Source organism: Vespa crabro, chromosome 2, assembly GCF_910589235.1.
Source record: "Vespa crabro chromosome 2, iyVesCrab1.2, whole genome shotgun sequence".
Taxonomy (NCBI): Eukaryota; Metazoa; Arthropoda; class Insecta; order Hymenoptera; family Vespidae; genus Vespa; species Vespa crabro.
This window is the reverse complement of record NC_060956.1, coordinates 91,458-105,590: the sequence shown is the minus strand read 5'-3', so window position 1 is coordinate 105,590 and position 14,133 is coordinate 91,458. Positions and strand designations below refer to the sequence as shown.

Sequence of the window (14,133 nt, the reverse complement as noted above, 5' to 3'; positions counted from 1 at the left end):
TTTATGAGTAATCATAATTTTGTAAAGTTTCTTTTATTTCATATTATTCCATACATCATATCAAATAATGTATATATATATATATATATATGTAAATAAAAATCATCATTTCTTTCTTTTGCATATTGCATTCGATCGATCACCATCGCCAAGAGATGCTGACTGCTTTTTTCCTTGCCTTCGAATAAAACTTTTTTTAGATCTAGTATTTCGTTTCCACTTCGATGTTTTCGTTTGCCTTATTATCCGATCGTTCATCTTCTTTTGTTTCTTATCCAATGTCAATTTTTCTATTTTCCTCTTCTGCCTTACACTATCCTATTATAAAATAATTTACAATTCAGTATAATATGAGTCTCTCTCTGTGTGTGTGTGTGTGTGTGTGTGTACACCGCGCGCGCGCACACACATGCATATACATGCATGTATGTCGCATAAGGCACAAAATGTAAGTAATTATTTTCATCGCATATCATTACGTTTGAACAAATTTTGCAAAGACAAGAAACATCACTTGGTGATGTAGTTGATGTTTTATGTAACACTGCTTCAAATCCTAAAAACTTAGTATCAAAATTGATTTTGGCCTTGATAACATCGGCAAACGAATTATTAATTCCAAGGAAATGAGTATGAAAGTGGTTCCCTTCTTTTCTTAAAACATTTGAGTTTGTATAGTTTAGCAAGGAAAGATCGAGCGTTTCTGCAATTGGCTTGCACATTGATATTTGACTCGCAGTTATATCTGGACAGTAGATTGGTACATCTTGTTTCTCCGAGATCGATAAATTAGGTTGCTTATTTTGTAGGAGCACTGTAAAAATTTATATTAATTTGTATAATTAAATATATTTGAAAATAATTGTAGCTCTCGATATAACGTCTTCTGTTTGCTTGCCAATGAAATCGTTAAGTTGCTCCAAGAAAGATTTATTGCATGAAAGTAAGTTTTGAAAGGTTTCATCCAAGATTTTTTCAGAAAAAAATGTTCTGGCTAATACGGATTCCTCCCAAGGTTCGTGTATGACCGTCTTGGAGCTAAATATTTTCCATTGTTGATGCGAAACTTTGGCTTGACATTCTAAAGCACAGTCTTCCAACTGTGTACTTATGGATTTTAATAATTCATTTACTTTTTTCAATTGTGGTGGTACGGGATCGTATTCTTGAGTAGACAAGCGTGAAATACTCTCTTCATCGACGCGTCCTTCTTCGAGCATAGACATGATTAAATATTACTTTAATGGCTGCATGAATTCTTATTAAATATTAAGTAAGAGTATTAAGTTGATTTACTAATGCTGAAACAATTTAAATCCACAGCATTGCTACTTTATACGTTACACATTTATGAAGTGAAATACACATAAAAATTAGAATCTATTGGAGATAAAATGTTTGTTATGAATCATAATTCTGTACGTTAAACAAATGAAGTAGTTGTCATGGAAAGCAATTGTCATTATATATTGTACTCAACTAATCGTATTGAAAAAGATTCGTTCAGCAAGTCTCTGAAAATAAAAGGAACATCATTTACAATTCTAAAGTTATGATGCAAAATATAATATAACAATGAATGCACAAGACTTTTATGTGCAATACTAAAGTTACTATTATATAATCATATAGTATTACATACATATATAGGTGTGTGTGTGTGCGTGCGCGCGTATATATATATTTATATGATGTATACATGTATACATGTGTACATCATGCAAGAGAGATAAGGGAAATAATAAGATTTGTCTAATAATGTTAGGGGAAAAAAAAAGAAAGAAAAAACAAGTTCACTTTTAGATGAGTAGTGCACAAATATTTGATTATTATCGCTCTGGGTCGTCTCCTATTTTATTAAAATATTTTTAACGAGGGAAAGAAAAACGTTTAAACATTTTTCATGAAATGCTCGATTAAGCACAGTTTTATTAAACTATTAACATTGTTTTAATAGTTATGCATATAAATGTTTATGCATCTTATTTATTTATACATTTTTATTTAAAAATAAAGATAGAAAAGAGGGAAAATACAATTATCAATCAAGTTTGAAGATATATTTGTTTTATACACCATGATATTCAATGAGGGGATTTCTTTTAAGCATGAACAAAGAATAGGATTTTATTCATGATCGCACATTTTTTTTTTTTTTTGTTGTTTTTTCTTTCTTCGTGGCCCCTTTACATGGCCCCTCTCATTAAATGTTTTTAGCACTACCAATGATTTATTATCCTAGAACCAAATATATACAATAATAATACAGTCAACTCTATTTTGTTGATTTGCAACAATATAATTCTTTTACAAATACGTTTTTACACTTGATGCAATAGCTTTCTTTGAGATTGGGAAAATAATATATTCTTTAAGCAGTTCATGTTTTAGGTATGTCTGTTGTATAAATTTATATATCACTAGTTTTATTACAATCTCCCAGACAATGAAACACAAAAAATGTTTATTTATATATAAAATAATGTTAAATCATATAGTCATTTTATATACATAGATAATTTAGTTAAATCCTATATAGTATAAATATATTTCACACTGTATCCTAAAGAAATTTTCAAGGAAGAAAAAAGGAAAAAAAAAAAAAAAAAAAAATACAATGTACACATTGCTGCTAAGACAATGATCTTCTTTCAATATTTCAACGCCCCCTAACGGCAAAACTATTACTCCGTCGATTGATTGATCGATTGACATAATGATGAAATAGATCACTAAATGTTTATAATTAAAATCAGTTACTAGAATGAAAAATCATGCATAAATAATAGAGATACAATATGATTATGCACAAATATTGCAATTTTTTTTTGTTAAAATACGTATAGTTTACATCAATACTATTTATCAAAAGTACGTTGCAGTTATACATAGAGAGAATATATTTAAAATTATTATTAAAAAAATTTTCTTTTTAACAATATATTTCTATATATTAGGTATCCTTTATAATGACATTATGTTGTCTTAACAAAAGTTCTATGCAGAGATGTCTTTCTGAAAAAGTAAATTTCATATCAACAGCCAAAAATGCAATAAAATAGACATTAATAAAATATAGATATACTTGAAGTGTGTGTGTGTGCATCTGTTATACATACTGTTCTGTCTGTCTCGCGCCTATCTCATTTCATTATCAAAAACCACTTTTGCTTAATAATCGGCATCTTAAAAAGACATATTCGACTATATCAATCAATTATTTTTTAGCAGGTGTCATAAAATTCGTCTCAGGTTTGTCTAACAAATGGCACCGATATAATAATTACTTCGCATATAATAACTGCCGTTATTTAAGCTCGATGTTGTCATTATAGATATTTTGGTAAACCACAAACTTGAAGAAACATGGCGTATAGGGCACCAAAACCATTTTTTTTCTGTTTCTTTTTTTTCTCTTTCTATTTTCTTTTTTTTTTTTTTTTGTTTTTTTCTTTTTTGTACGAATAACAATAGTAATAACATTAAAATGAGGTCTTTGATCTCTTAAATTGTGTTTTTACCCAAGAGATATCCCATCGATGATGTACTTATATCTCATTCTGCACAACGTTACATTGCCATATTCTTAATCGGAACAGGGTATATAATGTAACAGGAATGGAAGAACTTTGATATCACGTTGCACGTTTAAACATAACTGCAACCTGAGCTTTTAATCTCAAGATATTGTACAGGAATTACGGCCTACACAACTTGTCCTAGAATCTGTCATACTACCAGGAGAGTTGCCTGGTGTGGATAGTCCATTATGGCCCACTCCAACGAAACGCAATTTTCTTTGATGAGAACTTAAGCTTTTACTAGTGCTACGCGTACGAGTGCCATTATACCGATGTTGGGAGGTTGTAGTCATTGCATACGACTTCAAATGTGATTTAATAGATTTAGGCAATGGAAGTTGATCGATTCCATATACCGTTGTTCTTGCAACTATTGCACGGCATGCGAGTTCTTGAAGACTAGGAACTGCGGCAAAGGAAATATATTATTTTAAGGCAAAATACACCCCGTTGGACACGTTATGAGGTTATATAAAAAAAAAAAAAAAATGTAATACCTTTGTTTGATCTCCAAAGCCTCTCCATGCCATTACGATGTAGGGCCATGCGAGAAAGTTCAGAGAAACTTTCTCGTATATTGAAATCGCATAGGGGTGACACTTCAAAAAATGCCATTCGATTTTTAGCTGCATATGCTTCCGCGTCGCGTTCTCCTACTTTCCTTTTAAATGCCAAATGAAGCCGATTGCCAACCAATATTTTTGGTATACCTGGTGCATGCTATAATAATTGAACTATATGAATATATATGTGTGTGTGTGTGTGTGTGTGTGTGTGTGTGTGTACATAATATATAAACGCAATTTAGGAGCCCCGACGTTGGCCCGATGTAAAATATTAATCCATAACGTTAATCTTATTTAATGATCTTTTAACATTATACGTATACCTCTTCGACTTCTTTTAACCATCTATCGATACCATCGAAGGACCATCTATTGGTAATATCATAAACCAAAAGTATGCCTTGCGCTCCACGCGAATAAGACCTGATAATTGTACAAAATCTACCTTGTCCGGATGTATCCCATAATTGTAATTTTACTCTTTTCCCATCCAGCAGGATAGTAGTAGTTTTGTACGCTAAAAGCAACGATTACCGATATGAAATAACATTAGGCATGTAGATGCGATAAGAGGTTATGGAGTGTTAGGAATCTGTGCTAAAATGATCAAATAAATACCACTGCCACTGCAAAACGGTGATTCGGCGGCACCGTCCTCTAAACCACTTAGTATTTCTTGTTTGCCAACATCACTGTCACCGACCAACAAGAACTTTAACAAGTAATCGTACTGCTTTTCTTGACGAGGCTTAGCAGTGCTGGCCTCACCTGCAGCCATAATATCTTTGTATTATAAACCCTGAGCATACTGCAGAAGGCCCTCTGAGCAATGCTCGCCCCCGTTTTACGTTTCCCGTACTTATAATGCGAAAAATAAGACGCTAGATTAATGATTTCGTTTTTATACTCTTACAATATTGACATCTCGTGTTTTTGTTTGTTTTTTTCCAACACGCCGTTCAAGTTCGAGTTTATTACATCTATCCCGCCGTTGACTGTTTCGAATTTCCAAACGAAATCATAACAAAACAAGACAGGGAAATCCACATTGTACATAGCCTTTTATTACCCTTTTCCACCCCTGCTTTAGTCTGCTTTACTTCTCTGATGCCATGCTATTAGAGAATTTTTTTAAATCTTCCTAATATGTTCGTAAATAAGCCATTTTCTCTATCGTAACTTTTCTGTCTTCGTAAGTTTCGAGAAATAGATGATACTTGTGAAGTATACATGTAACGTCTACGATAACGATTGGTCGATGTGCCTCGGTTCGTTTCGTTTCTATATATTCACACGTTCGAGATGTCGTTAAATGCGGATTATCCTTTATTTCTCTATAGTTTTATCTGCAGTCATATGTGAACTACCCTACGCATATGCGTGCGCAAGCGCGTGTTTACACGCACAGCCTATCTTGTCTGTGTGTTTGCGCGTGTGCACAGTACTTGCATATCTCTAATAGAGTCGTCATCCGAATTCATACAAGCTCACAGGGAACCAATAAATACGCGCGTGTGCGTAAAATTGACCGGATTAGTAACTTGGCAAATGTTGATTTCTTAACGCGGATAATAATATTTTATTTAACAATGGGTATATTGGAAAAAATATCTGAGATTGAAAAGGAAATCGCAAGAACGCAAAAAAATAAAGGTTTGTATTTTACTTGTCAAATAAAATTTCGACGTTCCCCTTCTAACCGCATTTTTTAAATCCATGTATTTTCTCAAGTATCAAAGTTACAATTAATAAGAATGACGAATTATACTTGTAGCTACGGAATATCATTTAGGGCTTTTAAAAGCAAAATTAGCGAAATATAGATCACAATTACTGGAGCCTGCAAAGAAGTCGGAGAAAGGAGAAGGTTTTGATGTATTAAAGTCGGGCGATGCAAGAGTAGCGTTAATTGGGTTTCCATCTGTTGGAAAGTCTACGTTATTAAGTACATTAACTCATACAGAGTCAGAAGCTGCATCATACGAATTTACTACTTTAACTTGTATTCCTGGAGTTATAGAGTATAAGGGTGCAAATATTCAGTTGCTCGATCTACCAGGTATAATTGAGGGAGCTGCACAGGTAAAAATCAATTATTATTTCAATCTACTTTGTGTAGAATATAATGTGTGTGTGCGCGTGTGTATGTGTATATATATATATATATATATATGTATACGCATGTGCATATGATATGTATACACACACACACACAATGATTTCAGGGTAAGGGAAGAGGTAGACAAGTTATAGCAGTTGCCAGAACGGCGGATTTAGTATTAATGATGCTAGATGCTACAAAACAAGATGTACAACGACAACTTCTAGAAAAAGAATTGGAATCCGTTGGTATACGACTTAATAAGAAAAAGCCTAATATATATTTCAAGATTAAAAAAGGAGGTGGATTGGCTTTTAATTCGACATGTCCATTGACTAAAGTTGATGAAAAATTAGTTCAAATGATATTACACGAATACAAAATTTTTAATGCGGAAGTATTATTTCGAGAGGATTGCAGCGCGGATGAATTGATCGATGTTATCAATGCAAATAGAGTATATCTACCGTGTCTTTATGTATATAATAAAATAGATCAAATATCAATAGAAGAGGTAGATAGGATTGCAAGACAACCGAACAGCGTTGTAGTAAGGTAAAACTATTATAAAAACTTGTTAATCGCTTTCTATTTTTCAACGTAATTAACACGTACACGTTATTTTCTTCAGTTGTAATATGAAGTTAAATCTTGATTTCTTACTGGAAACTCTCTGGGAATATTTATCTCTTATAAGAGTATACACAAAGAAACCAGGCCAACCGCCTGATTTTGATGACGGACTGATTCTGAGAAAAGGTGTCACGGTAGAACACGTTTGTCATTCTATTCATCGTACGCTCGCTCAACAATTCAAATATGCTCTCGTTTGGGTACGTGTGCGGTTTCATGTAAAAAATATCTTATATATAGGTGTACATACATATACTTGACTAAAATATATTTTCTTGAACAGGGTACAAGTACTAAGTATTCACCGCAAAGGGTAGGATTGCAGCATATTATGCACGACGAAGATGTTATACAAATTGTTAAAAAGTAAATATAAATTAGTATACTATTAAAAGAAAGGGGAAAAAGGAACAAAAAAAAAAAAACAAAACAAAAAAAAAACAAAAAAAAAAAAACAAGAAAGAAAAAAGAAAAACAAAGAGAACGGAAAAGCAAATTATTATAAACGCCAATAAATTTCTCATTCCATCTGATCAAATTCTCATCAGTTCATATCTTTTTCATCTTTCGTATCTTTTGCGAAATATATTCTCCGTGACTTTTTCTTTCATCATCATCATCTTCAAGAAATTAATCTAATGTGTACGATCGAAACATCATAGATACTTTTGTTTAAAAAAACACTGTAATAAAATGGCTGTACATTAGGGTTTTTTTTTTTTTAATAATAACCGATAACGGGACTCGTCGAGAATATATGATTTTTTGCGTTTCACGGATTAAATGAAAAATTTTTCCATAACATATTTACCAATGGACACGTATCACTGAACAGATGATAATAAAATAAGAAAAGATTATGATTATTTTCAAACACGCATACGAATATTATTGATAAAATATTTATACGTATGTAGGCAATAAAAGAGCTTTGTAATTACCTATCGGCGTGTTGGACAAAATTTACATCTTTAAGGGTGAAAATAGAAATGGGCTATGGTAAAGATATTTCTTTTCGTATGTTTTACGTTATTTTGGGGGTTCTCGTTAGATGATATTAAGAAGAAGAAGAAGAATAGTCTGTACGTAAAAGAAAACCTTGTTGTAAAGGAGACGTCGAAGGTACGAAAAAGTAAACGATTTTCACCCAATGATTGGGAAAAAGAATCGTTAATGCTTATCTTTGCTTTTAGAATTCACCATCAAAGGACAAGATAGATACATATGCATGTGATTTATTTTATAGACTAAAATCTATAAGTCGTGATAAGTGTTTTTTTTCGATTTCGATCGTAATTCGTAATTGTTCGTTTTGTTTTATTATTGTCAAAATTGTACGACTATTGTCTTGAACGAAGACACAACGGAGAAAAATCTTACAGCAAAATGAATTTGTATGGAAAGATTCTTATGTTGTTTCCAATATATACAAATTAATGATACTAATTTTAATACGAATTTTATTGTGTATGTCAGAAGGTAAAAAAAATAGTGATCGTAGAGGGTTCGACTGAGATAAGAAGAAACAAGTGGATGGGCAATGACAGCAGAAATGACACCGTACAAGAGAGAGAGAGAGAGAGAGGAAAAGGATTAAAATCTGTTTGAGCTACATCTCTATCTTCTATGCTACAACCTTCTACATTAGACGTATCTGCGTTATTTATATACACTTGGCTCGTTGAAGCATAAACCTACGAGTCCAGGAAGAAAACGGCAAGCAGATTAAAATAATTGTATTGCTTGGTTCGAAAGATAAGCTAAAGTGAGCGGTATTCCGATTGGTCCGTTTCGACAAGTAAGCTGTATTAGCACATTGGCGCAATATTTTCAAGATAACCTGGCCTAACTGACCAATAAGAAGTTGTGCCAGAACTAACGCAGTTTTAATTATTACTATTATAAAAGTATAAAAGTAATAGAAATAATATCAGAATAGTTTATATTAAAGGCAATAGTTATAAAATATCCTTATCGTTATCGATTATGGGCATAGGGGAAAAACGTTGTTGTAAACCGCCTTGGGCGAAGGCCTGCAAGTCTGCCTGCGATAATTCTATATAGAAAGAATTACATGATGACCGAACGTGTCCGTGGCGCCAAAAAATCGTAGACGTTCTCGCGCGCGCGCGCGCGCGAAGTTGTGATCAATATTATTTATAATAATTTTAACGATATAACAGATTTATAACTATATTATTAGGTTTTAGTGACGAAAGATGAAGGACCTTACCCATTATTTTTCAGATAATGTAAAATCCCCGACGACTTCTAAATTGAATGTTAGACTAAAGGATGATTCTGAATACACCTCTAGAAAAAAACGTACTCGTGTTAAAATCAAGATATCTCGTACAAATTCTAAAAGTAGGGTATGTAATATCGTTGAAAATAAAAGTGACTTAATTGATAAAACTCCGAGCCCATTTACTAAATCGTTCGAACAAGATAAAAGAGGTCCACACCTGGATGGAACTCCTAAAAATACTTTCGAGATATCATCTAGCATGGAGCCCAATGGGATAGGCCAAGAAGAGAATATTGGAAAAACGAAAGAAGATATATTTAGGAAAGTTAATTTAAATTGTATATTAATTGAATCGGATAGCGAGCCCGAAATGTTAGGAACTAAGGTAAATAATAAACTTTCTTTAAAGAAATCTTTTGATAAACAATTGTCAAATGAGGATCAAATGGAATTTAATTTAAAAGATTATAACGAGTTAAAATTTAATACTGCGCATAGAAGTAACAGAGAAAACGATAAAGAAGCTGATAGAGTTTATGAGCATATTAATGAGCATAAAGAATCAAATGCGTTTAAAGTTCTTATGAATCAAAATAAGCCGCCGATAGATGATATCTCATCTGTACGGTCTTTCTCGGAAAGTGATATTTCTATTGACTCGAGAAAGAATAAAAGTAAAGAAAAATCCAAATGTTGCCAGGACAAATTATTAGGTATCGAAGACATAAAAGGTAATTCAAAGAGGAAGCGCGACGACAAGAAGGATATTGACAAAATAGAAGAAGTGTCAGGAAAACGTATGAGACTTGTGAAAGAAAATACGAAGAAAGATAATAATTCTACGATCAATAGGGAGAAGCATACGTCAAATAACTTGTTACATTTTTTCAGGTAATTCTCTTAATAAACATAAGCCCATTAAATAATAACCATTAAGTTGAATGAATTTATATTATAAGATAATTACATACAAGAGACAAGTACTTATATTATATTTTATTTTAAATCTTTTTTTCTTCCTCTTCGATTTTATTACTTGTAAAGCAAATCGTCAATAGGACTAGAGGAAGATGATAAGGCAGAAGGAGTTAATGTGTCTACGACCATAGTGGTAAAAGCTGATGTGCACATGTCGGAGATACCTACGGTAGTACATTCGCCAGCTGATTTTAAATCAAAAATTAAATCAGATTTTCAACATAAGTTGAAGGAGAATAAAGCGCAAACGGAATGTTCAACTGTAAATAAAATAGATTTAATAACATTGGAAGAAAGAAAGCTAAATCCAACCGTAGAACACAATCAACGATTGGTCCAACGCGATAAGCCTAAATGGTCTTTAAGAATTAAAATGCAGTCTCCAAAAGATAAAGAATCTTTATCCGGTAAGATCTATTAATTTTATATAATATTATCCAATACAAAGCTCACAGTAATATTACTCAACACAAAGCTATATCCGAGGATTCATTAAATTATAATTATTATATTTCCTTATAGTAGATGATGAATAATTAAATTAGAGTCTCCCAAGTAATATTTGGTCGATGGCAATGATTCATGACACTTTGATCTCTGACTATTGATTTCTACATTAATAATAATCGATTTCTATGAATGTGCATGCCATTATATGTTTCTAGCATTACATTAATACATATCATTTTCCTTTAAAAATTCAGACAGCGGCGAAGAAGAGATATATTCACCAAGAAGTAAAATGAAATCTAACGCGGAAGGAAGGAAACAGTCCAAAGCATTACACGATAATACTTTCGCCGTAAAGAGGTATAATACAAATGATTCTGCAAGATTACATTTGGATAGGAATGTTAAAAGAAATAAATCTGATAAAGTGGCCGCTTCTTTTAACGATACGACACAGGAAGATCTTAACGATGATGTTGTAATTGAAAGGGAAAGGAAACAATTAAGGCGTATAAAAAATGTTGAGAGATATAGAAATTGTAATAACAATGAAATTGATATTAATACGACGGACGTTTCCAAGGAATTAGAAATTATAGATGATCACGTTTCAGAAAAGAAACCGCACAAAAAGCTTGCACCTCTTTTTATTAAACAATCTAAACCAAATGCCACCAATGCGGCAGCAAGGCGTTCATTTTTGCAATCTGATGCTACTGTTAATAACGACGGTAAAAGTGTAGAAAAAAAGGTACCCAATTATAATTTGATTTGTTTTCCTTTTCCAAAGATTAGCCATATCAGACAATTGAATGATGAAATTCAAACTAATGACGAAGCGATTAATCATAAAATTCGACTCAAATCGGATATGATATATCTACCGACAGTGAATTATAATGATTATAAATATATATCTCAATCTTCTAAATTGTCAAATAAGTCTTTGATAACTATAAACGCATCCGTTGAGAAAACTACAGAGGAAATATTGACAGAAATGGAAAAGCATTGTGCGGATACCAGAAGTATCTGGGAAACTGTTATATCCGTGGCAAAGGATCATTTTGGCATGATACAATTGAAAAAAGGAAAAAGTAAGAAAGCAAAATCAATAGAGAAGAAAGGTCCAACGAAAGATTGTGACAAAAGACTGATTGCAAATAGTATTTGGACACAGAAATATAAACCGATGAATAGCCGTCAAATAGTTGGCAATGAGGAGGGTGCAAAAAAGCTAAGAGATTGGTTAAGTCACTGGAGATCGTCCCTTCATAAAGAACATGGTAGCAGCGGTGACGAATTTTATTCGTCCGATTGTAGTTTTACAAGTAAACATGAAAACAATCAAGTAGCAGTATTATTGGGGCCACACGGGACCGGCAAAACTGCTAGCGTTTATGCTGTTGCAGAAGAGCTTGGTTACAGGTACGATCGATTCAAAGGATATTCTTTGTAATCAATACATTTTCAAGCGTTCTTTGCGCTTTGTAATATTATAACAAATATTATACGCACGCATTGAAAGTTACTTTTATTTTTTTCGTTTCTTTTTTTCTTTTTTTCTTTTTTTTTTTTTTTTTTTTCCCCCGTCCTCAGTATATTGGAAGTCAATGCTTCATCTAGAAGAACGGGCAAAAAGATTTTAAAGGAACTCGACGAAGCGACCAAATCGCACAGAATTAAAAAGAACGAAAGCAAATCATTGGTAGCACCAATATTGAAAGAAGGAAATAATTTACCACAAAATTCATTAATTCTTTTGGAAGACATTGATTTAATATTTGAAGAAGATGAAGGATTCATTTCTGCTACATCCCAATTGGTATCTAACACAAAACGTCCTATTGTAATGACATGCAAAGACGTTTGCCCTCATTTAAATAAAATGGCACCCGAACAAAACCGGATTTATTTTCAAAAAGTAGATGGTAATAGGGCATCAACTTTGTTAGAATTGATTTCATTGGCAGAAACAGGTTCTAGAATTTCGTGCGAATGTTTAACAGTAAGTGGCTGATCCTCAGAGATCACTTTTATATTGTGAATATAGTTTTCTTTATAAATTGTATTTTTAATGTTTGTGTCGGGAAAAAAAAAGAAAAAAAAAAAAAAAAAAAGAAAAAGAAAAAGGTCGCTAGAGCACCGAATGAAGGTACAAATATGATTAATAAAGATAATTTACGTTTGTTTATAGGAACTTTTGCAGAATGGGGATTTGAGAAAAGCTTTATTACAATTGCAATATCTATTAGTCTCAGGTTTCAGCCATGCAACTAAATATTCTTTTAATTCAAGAAGGATACTGTGGCAAGATATGAGATATTATATATATCAGCCAGCTATAAAGGAAGCTAAAAAGCAAAAGGCGAAAGGTCGCTTAACGAATAAGAATACGAATATATTAATTAATTTGGCTGATCATTTAGATAACTTATCATTATTACCATCTTTAATTGAGTTCAATGATCCTGCCCTTGATATAGTATGTAACAAACTGCAGCCCAGTTTATCTCTGACAGAAGACACGGCGTCATATTCCGTTTTGCAACATGTGAGTACAGAAATAGGGGAATGGATTGATCAAGAGATAATACAGAAGAATCATTTAATTGGTAAAAACCATGGAGTCCAATATAAAGACACATTGAGCTTAAGAAAGCAATTAAACAAAGGGATCGATAGTGCTTTATCACCAATTACGTCCTATACTTTGGACAATCGATCTGTATCTTTGGATTACTTACCGTGTGTTAGAACGATATGTAGAACAGAAGAATGTCGAACGGTATCAAGTATTAAAAGAGGTAATCGATTTTTTCATTATCTTAGTGGATTGAAATTACCGGCCTCGTCGGTAAGACCTAATATATTAACAGCGGCATGTAAAATGCTACAAGAGAAATCATGATACGATATTTCGTCGATCAGAATACGCAGTATATACATATACATGTGTGTGCTGCGTGTGCATGGATGTATGTGTGATGCGCGGACGTGAGAATGTGCTCTATTCTAAAGAAAGTGTATGCGACCCCCTAGGGATAGTATTATAGTTAATTAAAATTGCGCACATAATTCGCGAGTTTTTGTAACATTTATTAATGCTTCAATCGAAAGCATTATATTTCTTGATTGTATCATGAAAAAAGTTGAAGTTATATATTACACTCGATTATAATCGTATAAAACGTATAATTCGTATAGTTGCTACAAGTACTAGTATTTTTAAATGCACGTTCGTGTCTTCTAACGGATGTATCCTTTGAAAGTGCATAATGAACCTTGAATTTTACTCATAAAACTACTCTTCTCATTATATTAGATATAGATATATTAATGTAACAGGAAATTAATGCGAAGGATGCGGTAATTAATATGAGAGAAAGAAATTTTCTCCAAATTTCAATGTTCGTCGTAATCGTGGGATCGTGGGATCGTGGGATCGTGGGATCGTGGGATCGTGGTATTTTGGCATTTTGGTTTCGAAATATATTACGCCGAATGAATGAATGAAAAGGCTTAGAAATTGTAAAACGACAGATAGAACCACTACGAATACGAGTGCCTTAGGAA

General features: G+C 32.6%; 4 protein-coding genes across 7 annotated transcripts; 2 read left to right on the top strand and 2 right to left on the bottom strand.

The window, feature by feature from the left end:
* Nucleotides 1-17: 17 nt before the first annotated feature.
* Nucleotides 18-1,895, bottom strand: LOC124421675. The gene is made up of 3 exons (XM_046957138.1): nucleotides 899-1,895; nucleotides 480-814; nucleotides 18-318 (listed from the first exon to the last, which is right to left on the bottom strand). Exons 1-3 carry the CDS (start codon nucleotides 1,224-1,226, stop codon nucleotides 106-108), a joined length of 876 nt encoding a protein of 291 aa, XP_046813094.1. The 5' UTR covers nucleotides 1,227-1,895; the 3' UTR covers nucleotides 18-105.
* Nucleotides 1,896-2,203: 308 nt separating this feature from the next.
* LOC124421674 (ras-related protein Rab-40C) lies at nucleotides 2,204-5,385 on the bottom strand. Its single transcript, XM_046957137.1, has 4 exons — nucleotides 4,766-5,385; nucleotides 4,471-4,664; nucleotides 4,079-4,301; nucleotides 2,204-3,987 (listed from the first exon to the last, which is right to left on the bottom strand). Exons 1-4 carry the CDS (start codon nucleotides 4,923-4,925, stop codon nucleotides 3,680-3,682), a joined length of 885 nt encoding a protein of 294 aa, XP_046813093.1. The 5' UTR covers nucleotides 4,926-5,385; the 3' UTR covers nucleotides 2,204-3,679.
* A 185-nt stretch (nucleotides 5,386-5,570) lies between these two features.
* Nucleotides 5,571-7,414, top strand: LOC124421673 (developmentally-regulated GTP-binding protein 2). The gene is made up of 5 exons (XM_046957136.1): nucleotides 5,571-5,800; nucleotides 5,922-6,229; nucleotides 6,373-6,803; nucleotides 6,880-7,081; nucleotides 7,165-7,414. Exons 1-5 carry the CDS (start codon nucleotides 5,737-5,739, stop codon nucleotides 7,249-7,251), a joined length of 1,092 nt encoding a protein of 363 aa, XP_046813092.1. The 5' UTR covers nucleotides 5,571-5,736; the 3' UTR covers nucleotides 7,252-7,414.
* A 480-nt stretch (nucleotides 7,415-7,894) lies between these two features.
* LOC124421668 (ATPase family AAA domain-containing protein 5) lies at nucleotides 7,895-14,012 on the top strand. Of its 4 annotated transcripts, none has more exons than XM_046957119.1 (6): nucleotides 7,895-8,003; nucleotides 8,075-10,020; nucleotides 10,174-10,514; nucleotides 10,812-11,985; nucleotides 12,157-12,565; nucleotides 12,755-14,012. In XM_046957119.1, exons 2-6 carry the CDS (start codon nucleotides 9,101-9,103, stop codon nucleotides 13,466-13,468), a joined length of 3,558 nt encoding a protein of 1,185 aa, XP_046813075.1. In that variant the 5' UTR covers nucleotides 7,895-8,003; nucleotides 8,075-9,100; the 3' UTR covers nucleotides 13,469-14,012. The 4 variants fall into 4 exon arrangements, with proteins under 4 accessions (XP_046813075.1, XP_046813074.1, XP_046813076.1 ...); XM_046957118.1 differs by having other exon boundaries at nucleotides 7,895-8,275; nucleotides 8,358-10,020; XM_046957120.1 differs by having other exon boundaries at nucleotides 7,895-9,514; nucleotides 9,830-10,020.
* The last annotated feature ends 121 nt before the right edge of the window (nucleotides 14,013-14,133 follow it).

Coding starts and splice junctions, on each gene's coding strand:
- LOC124421673 (XM_046957136.1), top strand. CDS start 5,737: ATGGGTATATTGGAAAAAATATCTGAGATTGAAAAGGAAATCGCAAGA. Junction 6,230..6,372: donor TAATTGAGGGAGCTGCACAG/GTAAAAATCAAT, acceptor CAATGATTTCAG/GGTAAGGGAAGAGGTAGACA. Junction 6,804..6,879: donor CCGAACAGCGTTGTAGTAAG/GTAAAACTATTA, acceptor TATTTTCTTCAG/TTGTAATATGAAGTTAAATC.
- LOC124421674 (XM_046957137.1), bottom strand. CDS start 4,925: ATGGCTGCAGGTGAGGCCAGCACTGCTAAGCCTCGTCAAGAAAAGCAG. Junction 4,665..4,765: donor ACCGTTTTGCAGTGGCAGTG/GTATTTATTTGA, acceptor CGTTGCTTTTAG/CGTACAAAACTACTACTATC. Junction 3,988..4,078: donor GCTTTGGAGATCAAACAAAG/GTATTACATTTT, acceptor CCTTTGCCGCAG/TTCCTAGTCTTCAAGAACTC.
- LOC124421675 (XM_046957138.1), bottom strand. CDS start 1,226: ATGTCTATGCTCGAAGAAGGACGCGTCGATGAAGAGAGTATTTCACGC. Junction 815..898: donor GCAACTTAACGATTTCATTG/GCAAGCAAACAG, acceptor AAATTTTTACAG/TGCTCCTACAAAATAAGCAA. Junction 319..479: donor TTTGCAAAATTTGTTCAAAC/GTAATGATATGC, acceptor ATTTTATAATAG/GATAGTGTAAGGCAGAAGAG.
- LOC124421668 (XM_046957119.1), top strand. CDS start 9,101: ATGAAGGACCTTACCCATTATTTTTCAGATAATGTAAAATCCCCGACG. Junction 10,021..10,173: donor AACTTGTTACATTTTTTCAG/GTAATTCTCTTA, acceptor TTACTTGTAAAG/CAAATCGTCAATAGGACTAG. Junction 12,566..12,754: donor TTTCGTGCGAATGTTTAACA/GTAAGTGGCTGA, acceptor GTTTGTTTATAG/GAACTTTTGCAGAATGGGGA.